Source organism: Carettochelys insculpta, chromosome 11, assembly GCF_033958435.1.
Source record: "Carettochelys insculpta isolate YL-2023 chromosome 11, ASM3395843v1, whole genome shotgun sequence".
NCBI classification, from domain to species: Eukaryota; Metazoa; Chordata; order Testudines; family Carettochelyidae; genus Carettochelys; species Carettochelys insculpta.
Genome location: NC_134147.1, coordinates 26,174,296 through 26,193,829, shown reverse-complemented (window position 1 = coordinate 26,193,829; position 19,534 = coordinate 26,174,296). Strand labels below are relative to the sequence as shown.

Here is a 19,534-nt window from a genome sequence, read left to right as displayed (position 1 = left end):
CCAGCCGGTAGCCCCGGGCATCATGGACGATGTTCCAGGACACCTGGATGGATGTTGGACCCAGAACCAGGGTCCTCTGGGACTGGGCCGGGCCCGTTTCTAGAGGGAGGAAAGACAAACAGACACCCAGGCTGAGCTCGGCAGTGGGAAGGTTCCCAAAGGAGTCCAGTGCCCACCGAGGGGAAATATTTGGGCTTTCACATCCATCGCCCAAGCTGAGCCCACGGCTGGGCCCCTGCCAGAGCCACCCTCTGGGACATGAGGCCTCATCCAGCACCATCACACAACTGTCACTAATTACTCCCTCCCCGCTAGGCGGCACCTCCCCCCCAGGAGGGTCCTTCCCCGACAGCTCAGGGGGAATCCGGCTCAGGCCCTGCTCTGGGTGGGGTTCAAGCTGCAGGGCCCCCAAGCAGAGGCTGTACTGGCAAGAGCGCCGTGATGCCCGGAGAGGCAATGAGGAAGGAGGGACAGCAGGTCTACTTTGTGCTGCCCCAGCGGCTCGTCCCGTTGGCCCTCTTGACGGACTCCGAGCACAAGCTCTTGGGGGCTTGATCTCTCTCCATTACAGGGTCACGGGTGTGTATTTGGCACCACGCAAAAATCGCTTCTTGCCAACTGCCAAGGGAGGTGCACCGGGCTCAGGGGATCTGCTGGGCCTGGTCTGCATGTTCTAGTCCCCCCAGGAAGGCCATGTGAGGTCACACGCAAAGCCAGTGTCTTCTGACAGGTCTCCTGTGACTCAGGAAACGTTTCCGCCTCTGGCTGCTGACGGGGAAGTTAAACATTGGCTGCTTCTCCCTGGCTCTCCTCTCTGCCGGCAGAGCTGAAGGCTGGCACAACAGCTTCAGAGCCGAGAAAGTAACAGGAAGAAGCAAACAGCAGGCCGGGAGAATAAAACTTGAACCCCTAGACCAAAGGTTTCCTCTAAGCCAGCGTCAGGCGCAGGCAACACCCGACAGCCTCTGCCCAGGACGCCAACGGGCTGTGCGCTTACTTCGTGAACGAGGGGTCTCGCCCCAGGTTTGGCGGGAAGCACACGGGGGCGGATCAGCCACCTCAGACGGGAGGAGACGTTGCTCGTGAGGTTACCTAGAAAGCTGGTGGTGATTTTGGTTTGCATGGAGCCGCTCGCCTCCGATACCTTTACTCACTAGCACAGGAATCACCACTCTGAGAACAGACCTCTCCTTGTTTCCACTCTCCACGGACCTGTGTGCTGTGCGGCCGGCACTATGCTGGCCCTGAGCTTGGCTTATGCTTGACAGTGCCTGAGATGCAGCAGGCCTGGTAATTCTACGAGTGGCCAGTGGAGGGCGGATGCACCGCACACTCTGAGCGCCCAGGGACCAGCATGTGCTGATTGCTACCTACAGACCGCAGGGCCTGCGGGGACCTGGAAGGCGGAGCCTGGGGGCTGCCAGTGGCTGCTGATCCACAGCAGCACAGCTGAGACTTGGCTATGCCAAGGGAAGGTGGCTTGAGGGGCCTTGGCCCTGGGGAGCATCCCAGTCTGCAGAGTTTGGCACAATGGAGCCCTGACTGGGGCCTCTGGGCAGCACCACAGCACAAATGCTACAGGTGTCCCAAAAGCCACCGGCTTCTTGCCCCACCCTTCAGTGGCAGAAAGCTTCTCCCAGGGCCCTGCACACACCTGTTCTTCTCCGAATGGAGGCTGGGGGCCCCTCCGCTTGCCCGTAGAGCGGCGTGACCGTCAGCAGGTACTCGGTGTCTGGCCGCAGCCCTGTCAGCAGCTGGGAATTCTTGCTGGCATCCACATCAGATTTCTGAATGTCCTGGCCTGAGATAATCCAGAGCAATAAGGCTCAAGGCACCATTCCAGGCCACGTGGTCACACCTGGGTCTCCACACCGCACCAGACCGACAGCCCCAGCAGCCTGCTTCCCCATCTCCTGACTGCCTGCATCAGAGGCATGCAGTGAACCCAGCACCCCTGCCTCCACCGCACAGCACACCAGGACCATAACAAGAGTGGGGGCAGAGCCTGGGGCAACCCCCACCCAGTGCCCCAGGTGCAGAGCCCTGGGCGCCAACCCCCACCCAGTGCCCCAGGTGCAGAGCCCTGGGCGCCAACCCCACCATACCATAGCCCCCCCCCCAGGCTCCCTGACCCCCTCCCAGAGCCGCCAGGCTGGGGATTCCCTGGGGCAGGAAGTGGGTGGCAGACAGTGGCAGCCTCCCTCTGCCTCCCGCGCTTCCCACGGGGCGTTCCACCACACCCTCCCCGTCCGCTGAGCCCCACTTCTCCACAGGGAACTGGGAGCAGAGGCCTCCCCAGCCACCTGCGGAGAAGCAGGGCTCAGTGGGCGCGGCATGGAGCAAGCTGCCATTCACGCCGAGTGGTGGGAAGCCGAAGGGAGATGATCCCCTACTGCCAGTGCTGTCACAGTAATCCCCGCCCCCCCATCCACCAGGCAGCTGCTGGGGGCCCCCCAAAAGCGCAGGGCCTGGGGCAGCCACCCCACTTCGCCCTATGGATGGGACAGCTCTGCAGCACACCCTGGCTAGCCTGGCACCCAGCTTCTGTCCCTGCCCCCGGCCACGCCTCGGGCCCATCTCATCAGGGTTTGGATTCTGGGCAGCCAAAGGCCAGTATCTATCCCAAGACCACCTGCCCCTGCGCCTCCCCGCCTGACCCCTGCAGCCGTGTGGCTCGGTCAGTAAAAGAACTGCCCACATTAATAGCCAAGCTGGGGTGACTGAACAAGAGCACCCCGCACGGCCCCCCCCACTCCCGACACACGGGGCCCAGCCCAACCCATCCTCCACAAATGGGAGTTCTGTGCCCAGAGGTTGCACGACTGGCCCTGAACCTGTGGCCCAGATGCCTGGGCCTTCCCGGTGGGACTCAGCAGTGGGCTCTGTGCAGAGCTGGCCGGGAACTGCGCAAACCCTGAGGCGCCTGGGGAGGGTGTTTGGAGGAACACAGGGACACCTTTAAGTCTGTGATGGGGCCTGGCTCTCAGTGTGTCTCGGGGCAGAAGCAGAGATCTTCATTACCCCCGGAGTACCCCAGACAGGGACAGAGAGGCTGGCACATGGACCCCCCACCCCATCCCCAAGACGGTCAGGCGCTGGGATGGGCACAAGGCCCGGCAGGAGAGCCTGTACGGATCCACACGGCCTTCAGTGCAGCAAGGAGCCTCATCACCTTGGCCCCCTTTGCACACTCCAGTCCTCCCCTCCCAGCTGTCTTCCTCGTACCCCCTGCCCTGCTCCAGCATCTCTGCCACAGGCCTTTCTCCTCTGCTTCCCTGCCACTTGGTTCCCTCCTCTCCTGGGCTTCCTGCCCAGCCTCCCGGCCCCCTTCTCCCCTCAGGATGCTGCCTCTTTCGCCTCCCCTCCAGCCACTCCACACGACATAGTTTGGGACCCATAACGCACCGGACTGCACGAGAGTCCTGTCCCATGGGACACAGACTCTTAGCGCTTGCACCACGGCTCAGCCTGCTGGGTCCCCTACCACCCAGCCAGGAGGTTGGCAGAACTGTGAACTGAACTCTGGACACAACACCCTGCCACTGGCGTTAGGAATGGGAGAGACCACTAGTGAGACAGGCAGACTTACCGGAGGGAAGCCCCCAGAAGACCCGGTATCCAGTAGCGCCACTCACACCCTGCCAGGTCACCACCATGCTCTGCTGGGAGACATTCTGAACAGACAGCTGCTGCACCCCTTCCGAACGCACTGCGGGGAGAGGGAATCCCACAAAACACAGCCAGACAGATCAGCCTCCACCAGGAGTCCAGCCCAGCCCGACTGCCCTTCTGCACTGCCAGCTCACACAAGAGATGCAAGGGAAATAACCTTAACTCTGCCCCTAAGTAAGCTCAGCTCCTTCACCCGTAACCTCAAAATATAATACGCCACAAAGTCTTCAGGAAACGCAGCCTGAAACGATGTCCGTGCACTGCACAGACACTCACGCATCAGCATAAAATAAAAGTCCACGCCCAAGTTATTTTCAAAGTCCCTAGAGTGCCTGCAGCGGGGGCGGGGTCAGAGGGTTGGGGCTGAGACACACCCAACCAGCCCCTTTCACCTGGCTGGTGGTGGTGTCTCTTTTCTGTGCAGTTTTATAAGACGCAATCCCATTAACCTGGCTCAGTGGCACCCCAGCCTTGGCTCAAGTTATGGGAAGGGGGAGCTGTGTAACAAATAGGGTGGCCCTAGTTTGGGAGGAATTCTTGGACGGACAGACAGTGAGACAGGGGCTCTCAAACACATGGCAGGTGGAGAAACATCTGCTGAAAAACCAGAACATTGCAAGAACACGACAAGCGTTTTGCAACTGAAGTTTTTATAAAAGGAAAACTAAAAGTAATTTCTGGGCAGGAAAACACCCACCCCGATGCCTTTTGTGCAGCCGCAGGCCCCGGCTGCTGGCGCAGATGGTACTTACGGGTTCGGCCGGTGAGCTGAGCCGGCGCTGCCACTCGCCCCTGGGAGATGGGCTGAAGGGTGACCACGTAGTCAGTGCTGGGGCGCAGGCTGCTGAGCGTGACGGACACCGCGTTGGCCCCCAGGCTCAGCTCCTCTGCCTGAGCCTCACCTGGAAGGGGCACAGCCCGCAACGTGTGAGGGGAGCCTGGTGCCCCGGAGGACTACTCATTGGAAGCCCAAGGGCTCTGGAGTGGCAGGACCCCAGCCTGGCCTCAGGCAAGCTGCCAAATACACACTTCAGCCAGGCCTGTCCCTCCTGCAGGAGTCAGCACTGGCCCATCCCCGCGCCCCAGGTGCATGCAGCGCAGAACACACTGGCCCTTGCCCTTTTGCAGCAGCACAGCTCAGCCGGCGCAAGAAGGGGGCAGGGCTGGGAAAAGGGGGCCCCTGGCAGCCCCTAGCAACTGCCGTGAAAGAAGGGGGAGCCGTCTGGGCACTCTCCACCCTCAGTTCTCAGCTGGTCCCCTCGGCCTGGCACTGGGCCTGGCAGGGCACTAGCAGATCTGAAGAGCTCTGCCGCGTTTCTGCGCCCTGGGGCCAGCCTTCTCTGAGGGGGAGACGCACCGCCACAGCAGCTGGGTGCGGCCACACCCAGGGCGAGGCCCCGTGCGCTGGGATAGCTGCAGGCGGGGGACGGGCAGCTCCAGGTGCAGCTTCCTACTGACTAAACCAGGGGTGTGCAAAGTAGGGTGGGCTCCCTCGGGGGGGTGCGTGAAATTTTCACAAGGGGGGCACAGCACGATCGGCTGCTGGGTCTCAGGCTCATCCTGCTCATCAACAATGTGGAAATCTGGTATTGTTTGTACGTCTGCGCCTTTGCATTTCTACACCGATTATTAGCGCTTTACGTTCTACGTTACACATGCTGGAGGGCTGGGCTTGTTTTTCAGATGAACATAACCGCGTCCCTGCCGGTTTGGATTACACTGGGCGGGGGCAGAGGGGCTGCTGACTGCAGGGCCGAACGGGGCCCTGACGTAAAACGTTTGCTCACCCCTGCACTAGACAGAGCAGTAGGTCGCTGGGGAGGAGAGGGCACAAAGCCATTTCGCTCCCCGCCCAGACCCCAGCAAACACACGGACCCCTGTGTACACCCCCAAACCTGGGCACATACGTTGCTCACACACTGAGCCTCAACATACCTCCACCTGTAGACCCCCAGCACACACGGGACCCCCCTCCCTGGCACACCCGCCAGCCAGCCCTGTGCACTGCACACACCCAACCGGGACTCACACACAGCCTCTTCCGAGCACACTTATGGCCACTCCCTCACTTCCCCCCTACCCCCACCGCCCCATGCGCACACCCCTGGCACACGCCCGGACCTCCACCCCAGACACACCAACCAGCCCTGTGCACTGCCTGCTGGCCTCAGAACACGCGCCAGCCCCCTTACCACTGCCCCCCTCCCCTATACATGCAGGTGGCACAAGAAGTACCTTGGTCCATACATCCCTCCACCTCCCAGCACACAACACGAGGGCTGCTGGGGGCCCCCCCAGCACAGTCAGCCACCGAGGCAGGAGCTAGGGTTGCCGGACATCCCGCAATACACGGGAGAGCCCCGAAACCCTGGCAAGTCCCACGTCCCCAATTTACACAAAAATGTCTGGCGGGACGTGGGACTTGTCAGGGAGATTCTCCACCCTGGCTCAGGGCCTGCAGCTGGGGCTACCCACAGGGTTTGACATGCCAGCTGGCTCCCAGCTGTGCGGCTGCGGGGCCCCTCGGCACCCCATTGTGGGAGAACTTATGTGAGACAGGCAGCCCTGGCTGGGGTCCCACGGGTAGGGCTGCCTGTCCCACGTAAGGTTTCCAAATTCCAGCATCCCCAGCAGGATCCCACTCTCACCTACATGGAGCCTGGGCTGGGCTCCTGCCACACCAATGCCACACCCCATATCACAGACAGCCTGGCAGTACCTCCCACACCCCTCGGGCGCAGCCAGCCTCAGGCGTGCTCTGCACTGACCCCAGCCCAGCACGGCCCCCCAAGGGAACAGGAGGCCATTCCACTGGCTGTGTCTGCCTGCTTTGGAGGAAGCCCACGGCCCATCTGCCTCGTGGGGTTTGTGGCTACTCCCAAGCGGCTTCACAAGGCGGGGGCGGGGAGGGGGACGTGATGCGCCAGAGAGCGAAGGGAGCAGAGATCCACACGAGCTGCTTCTCCTCCAACCCTCCCACCCAGCTCAGTCCTGGGGCAGCGGAGAAAGGCCTGCCCAAGCTTGGCCTGCCCTGCCCTCCTGGAGTGCAGCCAGGCTCCGCACCCTGCATGGGAGGGACAAGGGTCTGCAGCCAGGCTGGCTGGCAGCTCTCCCGTCGGGGAGAACACATCCCTGGGGACGTTCCCATGTTGCACAGCCTGTCGCCTGCCCTCACCTCGGGCCAGGTAGGTGATCCGGTAGCCCTGCAGGTTCTCCAAGGCAGCTCCCCAGGCCAGCCTGAGGAAGGATGGCCCAGCCTCCACCACTCGGAAATTCAACACTCCTGAGGGGGCCTCTGGAAGAGAGTGGGCAAGGCCATCACCCTCCCACTCCTGTCCACGGAGCACCCGCCCCCTTGCACTTGGTGCCAGCAAGAACCAAGCCTCCACCTCTGCCCAGGAGCTCCTCAAGAGGCACCCTGAGGTGATGGGTGGTGGGTCATTAGCCCATGTGGTGTAGGGGTGTCAACGGTCCAATCACACAAACTCCAACACCCTTGTCCTGCCTTTATCCCCAAGGCCCACCCCAGCCCCACCCACTTCCTGAGGCCATGCCCACTGCATCCCCCACCCCGCAGAAGGGGGTGCAGGCTCTGGGAGGGAGTTGGGGTGCAGGGGGTTGCAGTCTCCGGGAGGGAGTGCAGGCGCTGGGGTGCAGAAATGGGTGCAGGCTGCAGGCTCCAGCTGGATGGTGTTTATCCTGGGAGATTCCTGGCTGGCAACGCCAGGAGGGTGGGCGACCCTAGTCTGGGGGCCAAGACCCAGCACAGGGGGAGCGCCCTAAGACTGCCACACTGCACGGGCAGCAGCCTTGGGGCTCTGAACACTGGCTCAGGGGCTCCCCACACGCAATCCACCTCTCAACCAACACCCCAGAGCAAACATTATTGTGGGACACCCAAACCCTGTCAGCTGGAGAGCCCAGGGCCCAGCTCGGCAGGGGCGTGCCCGCCCCATTGGTCCCAGCCAGGCAGGGAGACCAAGATGGTGGCAACGACAGAGTGAGCACACGGGGGGCAGCAGGGAGTCGCCCACTCCCTTGGGAAGCCAGTCACGGGCACGAGGAGTTCTCCTCACTCCAAACGGAGCCAGAAGTGGAGCCAGCAGCCCTGTCCCATCCTTGGGCGATCTCACAGACATTCTGCTCCCCAGCCTCAGCCCTGAGGAATCGGGTCCTGCCTCGTAACAGGGCCCACCCTGGGCACCGGCCCCAGGACAAGGTAGTCACCCTCGCCCGCCTCAGGCCAAACTCCGAGCACACCAGGCTGCCAGGTGCTCAGGGGGCTCCTGTATCTGGGCAGGCAGATGGGGGTGGGGGACAAATGCACTGCCTGGGAGGGGTGTCACTCACCAGTGCGCCCTTTGCCAGAGACCGACTCGCCGATGCTGTTGGCGTACTGGGCGGTGACAGTGACCAGGTAATCCGTCCCTGCCCGCAGCTGGCGCAGCACCGTGCTCGTCGCCCCAGGGCTCAGTGAGACCTGTCCAACAGCACCCCAAGGCATCACTCTTTCAGCCTCCCTCCTGACTCGCACCAAGCCCCTGCTGGGGTCCAGAGGGCACAGCCCACCGAGCTGGGCCTGGAGGAGCCGGTGGGCTCCACGTGGGGTTTTGCGCCGTTCCCTTCCCTCGGGGTTTGGGGTCAGAGCAGCTGCCAGGAAGAGCCAGCAGGCTCCGTTCACGCACAGCGCAGGCCGCCAGCTGCACACACCCCTTGTCGCAGGTTGCACAGCCTGAAACTCCCCCTTCCCCCGCGAGGAGGCAGCTCTGTCCCATTGGCGCTCTGCTGAGCTGCTGGGCTGGCGCCTCCGCGGACACAGCTGAGAGGGAAGTGCTCACCTCTTGCATCTCTGCTGTCACTTGCTGCCCCAGGCTGGTGAGCGGCACGTACTGGACTTTATAGCCTGTGACGGGGCCGCCCGCCGCGGTCCAGCGGATGCTCAGGGCGTCCACCGCGTGCTCCACAAAGACCAGGCTGGAGGGGCCGCTGTACACCTGTGAGCCTGAGGGGAAGGAAAGTAGCAGTCAGGCCGTCTGCTGGCACCACCCCCTGCCCGGGCCTGAGACACACACGGAGCTGCGGCTCAGAGTCCAGCTCCCAGCTGCCCAGCACAGGGAGCCCCTCAGGGCCAGCCAGCCTTGGGCACTGCGAAGACCAGTCACGGAAGAGAATCATGTTCCCACACAGACGTTTTTCGACGGGGGGGATAAATTCAGCTGGGCAGGGCAGTGCCGTGGGGCCAAAGTGAACCAACCCAGGCCCCCAGTCAGCATCCTGTCCCCGCGACACAAGGCTGCAGTGCGATGCTGGCGCCATGCCCTATGCACCGAGATGGGCCTCCAGGACAGGGGTCATCTCCAGCAGGCCTGCTGACAGGGAGGGAGCGGTAGGGGCACCGGGGCACCCACCTGGGTCCCACTGGTTCAAAAAAGGCCGGGGCTCCCAGCTGCTGCCAGAGCCCTGCTTGGTGCACTCCAGCGGGCTGAGGGCTGGCTGGATACAGGGGTGAGGCATGTCCGGGCGGGGCTGGCTGGGGTGAGTTAGTTCTAGCCCCACCCCTTCTGCCCAAGGCTCCACCCCCTCTGGGGGGGGGCACGGAGCCGGCCCCTGCACCTTGCCCAAGGGCCTGGCGAGGCTGTCAGCCCCAGTGCTCTCCAGGACGACCAGGCAGGGTGAAATTTAACCCTTCCACGGCAGCACCAGAAACAGCTGTGACAGCCAGTGCCCAAGGAGGGGCACAGCTCTGTGCAGACAGGGCCCCGATGGCGCTGGCAGGGAGGCCGCTGCAGTCCCTGGGGCTGTAGTTGTTTCGCAGTTAGCGGGGGGAGAGGGGCGCTGCAAAGAGCAGAGAAGTGATCCGGCACAGCCAGAGCTGAGCTGGCCTGGGGGGCCAAGAGCTGGAGCTGCCACACGCCCCTTACCCGTCTGCAGGACCCCTCCGGCGCTGGCGCACACCCGCCGAGACACCAGCGGCAGCAGGGTGCTCAGGATCTTGAAGTCATTGACATAGAAGAAGTAGTCCTCCGTGGGCGTGGAGGCCACACTCATGAGCTCGGCGCGGTCTGCGTTCTTGATCCCTGTAGAGGGTGGGAAGCTGGTGAGCGGACACCAGGGTCTCTCCTGGGGACAATTCCCAGCTCTGCCTCGAGCTACGTCCCTCTCCACCCGCTGCTGGCACAGTGGCACCCCCGCCTTTACTCTCCCTGGGCTGCTGCTACAGTGCCCAACGTCCACAGCCAGCAGCCACATGCTGGGATGTCGGGGCCCTTGGTCTGCCCCCCAGTTCTCCTCCCCTGCACTGGCCACTGCAAGTCAGAGGTCCCTCCACTCACAGCCCCGCACCATCCACTTCCTTCCTCATTGCAGGGGCTCCCGCTCTCATCCAGCAGCTGCACTGGCCCAGATCACCTGCTCTGCCTTCCCCCCCGAGAGCCCCTGGATCAAAGGGGCACCATGGCCAGGGATGGGAGTCCGGAACCGCCTGGTGAAGGCAGAGAGACCCCTGGGCTCCCTAGGGGCACTGGAGTCACTCACCCACAGCAAAGACCTTGGTGCCCTGAGCCTTCAGCTTCATGGATGGCTGCTTGGTGTCATCCTGAGACTTGCCGTCGGTGATGAGGATGCAGACCTGCCAGGAAGGGGCCAGGGCATGTCAGGAGGGGGCCGGCCAACTCCACGCCAGCTGCGATCAGAGCCGCAGGGCCCACCTCCTGCAGGAGAAGGCCAAAGGCCAGCGCCCCTGGCTGGCCCAGCCAAAGCCCAGCAGAGGCGAGACATGGACCCCAGGCGCAGGGTCTGGAGGAGCTGCACTGGGGCGCAGCAACCAGACAGTGTCGTTGGACTGGAGCCTGTACATTGCTCGCTCTCTGCCGTCGCGGAGCACGAATTGGAACTGGAGAGATTTTACTTACAGAGGGGTTCCAAGGACATAGCAACCCACCTGCCACCAGACAGCCAGGCTCCAGCAGCCCCAGCTCTGCTTCCCCCAGCACAGCAGGGGCCGGTGACTGGGCCAGCCGGGGCCACCAGCCTGCTCTGGCCCCACTGGAGCTGAGCCAACGGGCCAGCGCTTTGCTCCCAGGTGCCCCGGCCGTGGCCTAAGCTGCTCTCGCTGGAGGTACCTGTGGGACCCCGGGCCGGATCTGAGCGGGCCCAAAGAAGTTGTCAGCGATGTACCGCAGGCCGGCGCCTGTGCGCGTGTTCCCGCCCTTGTAGCTGAGCTGCTGGACGGCTCGCTTCACCTCCGTCCCGTTGGGGTGCTGGGAGAACAGGAACTCGACCCTGGGGACAAACACAAGGCCAGGGGATGGGGGCCAACCGCAGCACAGCCAGCTCCAGCACAGCCCGCGGGCTTCCTTAGGGCAAGCTACCAGGGCACCTGCAGGACCTCTCTGGGGGGAGGGCCAGTCCCTGTGGATCCCTAGGGTGCAGCTCCCCAGAAGCGAGGTGACGGCACACAGGGGAGGAGATATGCAATGGGGCTCCCTAGACCGTGCACGAGGGGCTGCAGGGGCAATGCGACATTTTATCCTCCCCCTGCCCAGCCTGGAACAATCAGGTCCACGGACAGAGGGGCAAGGGGGCAGATGCTCTGGGCCCCCTCGAAGTGCGAGCAGTGCTGCCCTGTCACTCCTGACTGCCCTAGGCTCCACCCCTTCTGCCTTTGGCCCCGCCCCTTCCAGGGCACAGAGCTGGGCCCCCTCCCACTCTACCCCAGGGTCCATGATGGCCCTGCTGGGAACAATAAAGGAGATTCACTGGCTACGACAGGGCACTGAGCACAGCAGTCATGGGCGGAGGCTGGGCCTCCTCTGCAGCTGGGGATGTCAGGAACCTGCCCCCAGCAGCACCTGGCCAACGTTAGAGCAGACAGCTGTGGGGCCACCCCCACAGGCCCTCCTGAGCTCCCTGGGTGACTGGGACCCCAAAAGTCACCCCCAGGAGCACAGACCAGGGTCCCACTGGGGACAGGGCTACAGGAGCCTTTCCCAACCCATGGGCCTGCAGAGCAGCCCAGAAGCGCCCGGGCTCACCTGGGGTCGTCACTGTACTGCACTGCCCCGAAGCGCACCGCCTTCTCGCCCACCACGTGAACGAAGGGCCGGACCAGGTCCTCCATGAAGGCTCGAATCAGCCGGAAGTTGGCCCTCCCGATGCTGGAGGACCCGTCCACCAGGAACACGATGTCGGCCGCATAGACATTGATACACACCCCTGCAACGTAACCATCAGCAGCAGGGCTGGCTCTCTTGGCTCTAACGTGTGCCGGCCAGCAGGAATGGTTCCAGTCATTCCGCAGAGGCTGAGCCCTTCCAGCCTCTCACCCCACGAGCCCACGCTGCTCCCACCGAGCATGCCAAGACAGCCAGGATCCATGAGTCAGCATAAGGAACCTCAAGGCCACCGGAGACAGGTTCAGCGCCAGAGGCCATGACAGCCCGTCCCTCTAATACAAAGAGTTCTAGGGCCCAGCCGGCACGGGGCAGATGGGGCCAGCCCCAGACAGGGACTGGCTATCCCAGGAGTTTGCAACCTGTGGCTCCAGAGCCGCACACAGCTCTTTAAGGACTTCTTTGCTGCTCCCAATGCTATAACTGCAAAACTGTTTGTTTGTTTTTTTTTTTAAAAAAAAGCCTGATTATTTTTGATCAATAGTGAACATTTAAAAGCCCAAAACTGAACAACTCTAACTAAGTAGCAAACAATATGTGATCTCAAAATGTTGGATAGAGCCCCCTGGTGTCCTCCAGAGCGAGAGAAGGTTTGGGAGTGAAAGTCAGGAAGACAGCGGGACAAGCACACACGTGACGTGCGAAGAAACAGAACGTGTACAAAGTTTGCGAACATCCTGCAGTAAACGTATCACGTAGTAAAATCATTCAAAAACAACCAGAAGTCCTGTGGCACCTTATAGACTAACAGATATATTAGAGCATAAGCTTTCGTGGGCAAAGACCCGCTTTGTTAGATGCATGAGTAGGGGTTCCAGAGGAGGGTATAAAATCATTGTGCGTGTGCTGTTCTTAAAACAGGGGTTACAAAAAGTATCGTTTGACGGTATTTATTAAGGACCGTCTCGTGTTCACACGCATTACGGCTCTTGAATTACTGAGTTTTTTTACCAAATTGGAAAAAATGGTTCTTCTTGCTATTTTGGTTGCTGACCTGTGACCTATCCCATGAATACCACGTTCATGGTCCATTTTGGCAAATTTCAAGGTCATAGGATCTTTAAAACAATAAATCTCATGACTGCAAGTATTTAAATCTAAGATTTCAGCATGTTGTAATTGTTGGGGTCCTGACCCACAAAGCAGTTGAGAGGGTGGTTACCAGGTTATTGTAGGGGGGTTATGGCACTGCTACCTTTACTTCTGCGCTATTGCTGGTAGCGGCTCTGCCTTCAGAGCTCAGCAGCTGGAGAACAGCGGCTGCTGGCCAGAAGTCCAGCTCTGAAGGCAGAGCCACCACCAGCAGCAGCACAGAAGGATGGGATGGGATGGGACGGGATTGCCACCCTTATTTCTGCACAGCTGCCCACAGAGCTGGGAGTTTAGTCAGCAGCTGTCACTCTCCAGCTGCCCAGCACGGACAGCAGCAGTACAGCCAGAATGGAGACCGGGCTATGGTACGGCCATCTTTACTTCTGTGCTGTTGCTGGCATGGTGCTGCCCTCAGAGCTGGGCACCTGGCCAGCATTACAACCACTGCTCTCCAGTGGCCCGGCTCTGAAGGCCATGCAGAATAAGGGTGGGAATTTAGTGACCCTCCTAAAATAACCTCATGATGCCCCATGCAACTCCCTCTTGGGTCAATCTGGGAAAGGCTGACCTTCCCACAACGCCTGAATAGCACAGGGTAAAAGCACACAAAAGGCCAGATTTCACAGTCCTTGCTGCGTGTTTCATGGCTGTGAATTGGTCAGGGCCCAACCCATGAATACGCAGCTGGCTGGTGGGCTGACAGCTCCCTCAGGGCCCCGTGATCAGGAGCAGAGAACATGATGGGATACCAGAGCAGCCCAAGAATGGTGGAGAACAGCCAATTTGTGCCACCTAAGTTCACACAGCAAGAAGCCAAGCTGCAGGCAGCCGGCCCAGCCAGAGACAGCGGCACAGAGGCCAGCCTTGAGGCAGCCAGGGAGCGGGGTACCCCTACCCTGGGTCATCCCCCTGCCCTATCCACTGCTCTGTCAGGCACATGGGGACTTGGGGAATCACAAACCATTCAACAAAATCTGTGTCCTCCCCTTCACCCCCTGTGCACCACCCTCCAAGCCCTACACTCCCGCATGGCCAGGGCTCAGACCTGCCTGGGCAGTCCACCAGCAAGTGCGTGCTGGGAGGAGACACCAGGTCTCAGACCGCAGGGGACAGGCGGAGATGGGAACAGCCCGAATTCCCTCACCCACCTAAGTACGTGGGACAAATGCCCTCATCCTCCCACAGGCCAGGCCTGTTTCCGGCAAGCACCGTGATGGTGCCATAAGTGGGCCCAGCCCCCAGCCCTGACTCATGTACCACCCTGCCCCCCGGGAGAGCTCAGCACCAACCTTGGCTTCTTTTTTGCGCCATAACTGGAGCCGGAGCCAGCAGCACAGCCAGAAGCAGCACCCACCTTCTCATGGTAGCAGCCTGCAGGACACAAGGAGAGGGAGGAGCTGAGAAGGGGAGAAGCGGGAGGGCTCATGCCTCAGCAAAGCAATGGGGCAGGAGAGGGGGAGTGCAGGGGTACAGCTCAGTTCATGGAAAAAGCCCCCAGGCCGTCCAGGCACCTCGCCCCCCAGCAGGGCTTGCCCCACCACGCCAGTGTCCAGGCTCTGAAACACCCCGGTGCACACTTACGCAACACCTCCTGCAGGGGCATTTTTATACCGTCTCAGTAACACCGACGGTCTCTCTAAAGATCTAGCCCAGGCCTGAACTGTGCTAAGCTCTGGGCCTCACTGACCCCTCATGGCAGCAAGTTCTCCAGGTTCAGAGGGTTGGAAAGCGTGTCCTCTGGTCAGCTCTGGACAACCTCGCGTCATTCCCAGCAGCAGTGCCACATCCTCTAGGCTGAGAACATCGAGAGCAGGTTTCTTCAGCCCTTCGGGGCCGCGTCTCACATGGCACTGACAGTTTCATTACAGCCTTATGAAGCTTCCCCATGCCCGGCCCATCCCCACCCCTCACGGGCAAGTTTTCTGTAGCGGCTTCTGAGCAGACACATACGCTGAGGCAGCTCCATGACACTGCCTTGGTAACTGGTAGAAAGGGCTCACCAACCGTTTGTATTTCAAATACCGGGTCACCAGCCACACGAGCCTGAGAAGCAGCCAGGGACCACGCCCCTGTTCCTGAACTACAGCATCTCCATCGTTCCACCCTGCAGTCGGCTGCCTTTCCCACCACTGCGTCCTGTAGCCAGACAGAACCCCCCTGCTCTACTCCATCTTGCCCCTTTTGGTGCCTCTGAGCACCAAGCACAAAGAAACAGCACAGCCTTAGAGTGTTTGAAAGCACAGATGCGCTTGTCTCAAGCCCAGTCTTCTCATGCTTCAAAACACAGATGTGCTATGTCAGTATGACCCTGGACTGAAGAATACAGACAAGAGGGCTAACAGGCTAGCTGTTGACCACAGGGCCTCAAACTGCCCTTGGCTGGTACTGATAATTGAAACGCCCACACAACTGTCCCAGAAGAGGAACCTCGCACCCCTACGAAAGAATGTCCTGTTTTAATGATTTAGTTCTCTCTACCTTACAAGTGTCAATTAAATTGCAACTGTCTTGTAAGAACTGGTGTCACAAAGACGAACCAGTACAATTGGTATCTTTAGATAAGGAAGAATGTGCGTGACCCAAGGGGTATAAAGAAGGGCCCGGCAGACCACTCTAACTGAGCTCCAATTAGCTATACCTGCTGGTCGGGTAAGGTCTTTGCCTCCCGAGGACCCAGGGGATGCCCTCCTCGCCTTTTCTTCCTGAGGGATTCAGTGAATGACGTTGGCTACTCGAGGAGTCGAAGGACGCAGGGGTGAGAATTACACCTGCAGTGTACTTTTGTGCACATTTAACAGTAAGAGCTCTTTAGGCTGAGGCGTCTGGTCCTCAAATGAGTAACCTTTCACTTGTAATCTGATTGGTATACCATATGTATCATCCTACTAGTAGTTAAGAAGATAGAACAATAACCTTGTAACTGTTAAGGTTTTATTTCTGCTTTTAATAAACAGTAACCATTTAAGTTCCAGCCTGACTCTTTCCAGTTACTGTAACTCGGCCGAACACAAACAAAGAACCTCAGCTGTTTGGCTATTTCAGCCTGATCAGTGGTAAGGTGCAGTAAAAGCTGAGCGCTGAGTCGTGCTGCCTCCATGGAGCAGACTCTTGGGGCACCCGTCAGCCTCCCTGGCTGCCCGCTGCGAAGGGACTGTCTGTCCTAGGAGTTAAAGACTCGGGTGGATCTCTGGGGCATCCGTCAGCCACTTTGGCTGCCTGCTGCGAAGGGACCGCCGGTCCTAGCAGTTAAAGACTCGGATGTGATAAAGCTCACAGACCACTCATTACCCAGCCATCGGCTAACAGGTCCTTCCTGGGAGATCAGCACTGAAAATACACTCCAGCGGATGCATTAATGCTTGGTTACACTGAGACCCCCTAGTCCTTGCAGCATATTATCATGCAATATTGTCCTCTAGCCCCTGCCCACACCTTATGCACCCTGCCATCCATTTGCCTTGCCTGACAGCCAGCACTCTCAAAGCAGCCCACAGCCATGTCCATGGCTTTTCCCTGAACTGCCCCAGTTTGTTTAGGGCCCAGCAACAGGCCTGATTCAGCCAAATAATCCCCTGCAACAGACATGAACTCCCTCAAGCCAAAGGGCAACAAGCTCAACGCTGTTAATCTGTGGAACTTGTTGTTGGAGGATACCGAAGTGGAAAGTAGCTTAGGGAGATTCCACTAAGGGTTAGACATTGATCTGAAGAAGAAAAAGATGTGCTGTGACACCAGCTGGACAAAGACTGCTTCAGGGGCCACTGAACCTGATGCTTCAGAAAACAAAGTGATTATAGACTCATAGAACACCGGAACTGAAAGGGACCTTGAAAGGTCACCAAGGCCAGTCCACATCAGGTCGGGTAGGTAAATCAAGATATCTCCACCCCGGGATAATACTGTACACTTATTCCGGGGCCTGGCTGGGGAAGGGATAATTTCTTTTCAGTCAGAAGCACCATCCCCTCTGGCCTCTAGAAAAGAGCAAGAAATGGCCTAGATGGACCTTCCCGCCTCCCTTCCTGCGCTCAGACAGGCGAGGCTGGTACAACCTCTCCCATGCCTCTACAGCAACACAGGAGGGAGCTAAATGCCACCGAACTGGCTGGTTTTTGGGGGTCTTTCACGGGTTACTCTCTGAGCTCGCCCATGCCCAGCCAAAGCAGCGCAGCGAGGGAGCAGGACTGGCAGCACGCAGATGGGGGGAGCCTGCAAGGGGACGAGAGGAGACCACTCCTGGTAGCTTTTGCAGCAGTTTTGAGAACTCCCCTTTCCCCTAGTGCTTCACCCCAAGGGGGAGAACAGAGAGGGCTGCAGTGGACATCGTTAAAGGCAGAGGGGCTACAAGCTGACCCACCCCAGCGCCTACCAGCCCTCTCCCCCACCCTACCTCAGGCGGCAGCTCTCAACTCATGCCCCTTATGGAACTGCCATAGCTTGAGCTGCACACAGTGTTGCACCGGCCTGGCGAGCAGGGGATGAACCAGTGCAGCCCACGTGGGCACACTCCCACTGGATTAGCCTGGTGTGAGCTGGACTCGCACTTGGATAGACTGAAAGCCGCAGCCAAAGCTGCCCCAGTTTAGCTGCAGCCTCCCGCAGCTGTTGGCAGGTAGGACTGCAGCCTGGGGATGAGCCTGCAGACCGCAGCAAGAGTGCAGCCTGGCCTGGGAGGAACTTCCCCTACGTTGCTTCTCTCCTTGGCTTTGAGTTCAGAGCTGGGGAGCAGCAGCATTTCCTGGGAGCTGAGCGCTTGGGTGGCCGCCCAGGAGAGATGCAGGTGCCGCCCAGCTGACTGGCAGAGCGCCCACAGTGTTTCTATTGGTGGTGCACATCCACACAGGCCTTGGCGCACATAACAAAATCTGTTCCACCCAGGGCTGTTAAAAATTAGCGGGAATGCTGGTGAATGGCCTGGCTGGCTGAGACTTGGGCCTCAGACGGGGCTTTCCCACCGCCAGCTCTCCAAAGAGGAGCTCAGCAGCGCAATTACCCCCATTGCAGAGGGAACGGACCCACAGGGAGGCAGGGGTGGCACTGGGAACTGAAGCCAGGTCTTCCTACCACCCACTGCTGTATCCAGGGGACTGTGCTGCTTCCCTGCACAGCAGCTAGCAGCGATGCATGTTTTCCCCAGCATCCCTCTGAGCCGGTGTGCCTCAGCTACAGCCTGCCAGGATCTGCTAGCCAGGAGTTTGTTCTCTGCATCGCAGCCCTGGGCTCCTTCCATCTAGAGCAGCCTGGGCCGTTCTGCACAGAGCCGTACCAGGGAGCTGCCTTGGCAGGGCCCAGGGAACGAGTCAGATGTACCTGGGCTGGGTTATTGCACGTTGCAGCGGCTTCATGAGCAGCCTGGAGCGCTGTGCACATGGCGCCATGCAGAACAGGGAAGGCAGGTATTGGCAGAGGCAGCCAAAGAGGAGGGGAAAGTTCTCGCAGCCAGATCTGCGAGTGGCAGACACGGAGCTGCCTTCCGACCAGGGCCTGCAATCCAGGCCCACCAAAGCGCTGCAGCTGGCCCAGAGTTCGTTCATTAATGCTGGGGGCTCCACTCCTCTCGCCCCACAGCTGGTGAAGCCCAGATCCTGCCCCCAGGTGCACAGCTGGGGCAGCAGAGCTGTCAGCGCTGAGGGCAGGAGCGATGGGAATGTCCCCACCAAGCTGCACTGGCCGACGCGCCCGAGGAACCGAGTTTCTCAAGCAATGCACGTGGGGCTGTTGCTCCTCCCTCTAAGGTGCAGCTGGAGCAGGGCAGCCCTGAGCCACCTAAGGAGGCCCACAGCACCTTCAGCAGTACTTGCCAATGGGACAGAGGCACTGCCAGGGCTGAGGGCCCACACGTTAGCCAGCCCCTTCCACTCCTCTCACAGCAGTCCTGCTCCCCTTCTGCTCCCAGCAACACCAAGCAGGCACTTCCCCTCTCGTGTTTGCCACCAAGTGCTGAGCAGACACCAGTGGGGCCAAACTGCTAATCGAACAGCTCAACCCAGAGAGGCCTGCTTGAGCGGCTGGGCGCCTACAAACCCACCCAGCACAGACAGGGCAGGAGATCGGATGCCTCCTCCTCAGTGAGCTGAGACAATCTCAATGATCCCAGCCAGGGGAGAGTCCAGGCTCGGTTACGGATCTGGGATCTGTCTCCCTGATGCTCCCATTGACGTCATCAGGAGCTGGGTGGGGGGACACGGCATGCAGGAGAGGGCAGCGAGCGAGGGGCAACATTCAGGTGGCAGGGCAGAGGCACTGTTTCCCTCCTGGAGTCTGTAATCAGCAAAGCAGCGCTCCCCGTTCCAGCCCCAATGCAGGGGCGGGGGAACCTCCCCAGCTTGGCACAACTCTGCCTCTGGTAAGGAGAGAAGCCAAGTTTCAGGAAGGCGCTGATGCCCCGGCAGCGGGAAGAGGAGAATGGGCAGCAGGGCAGGTTCCCCTGGCAGAGCAGATACCACTGCACACCCTCCACCCCACGGCAGCGAGCGAACAGCCCCACGCCAGCCGCTAGCCTCAGGCCTTCCCGCTTCCCAGCAGCAAGGTCCAGCCAGGAGGTGCGAGCCCAGGAGTGCAAGAATGCAGCCGTGGGCACACGCTGATCAGCCCCTCC

General features: G+C 60.3%; 1 protein-coding gene across 1 annotated transcript in view; it reads right to left on the bottom strand.

Moving 5' to 3' along the window:
* Positions 1–19,534, bottom strand: part of COL7A1 (collagen type VII alpha 1 chain) — a 110,507-nt gene that overhangs the window by 75,791 nt on the left and 15,182 nt on the right. The window contains exons 6-15 of the mRNA XM_075005943.1: positions 14,226–14,307; positions 11,707–11,928; positions 10,795–10,954; positions 10,208–10,301; positions 9,595–9,750; positions 8,512–8,675; positions 8,024–8,153; positions 6,849–6,968; positions 4,425–4,574; positions 3,590–3,709 (exon numbers count right to left, since the gene is read on the bottom strand). Coding sequence (XP_074862044.1) covers positions 3,590–3,709; positions 4,425–4,574; positions 6,849–6,968; positions 8,024–8,153; positions 8,512–8,675; positions 9,595–9,750; positions 10,208–10,301; positions 10,795–10,954; positions 11,707–11,928; positions 14,226–14,307 — 1,398 coding nt within the window. The remainder of the gene's footprint in view (positions 1–3,589; positions 3,710–4,424; positions 4,575–6,848; positions 6,969–8,023; positions 8,154–8,511; positions 8,676–9,594; positions 9,751–10,207; positions 10,302–10,794; positions 10,955–11,706; positions 11,929–14,225; positions 14,308–19,534) is intronic.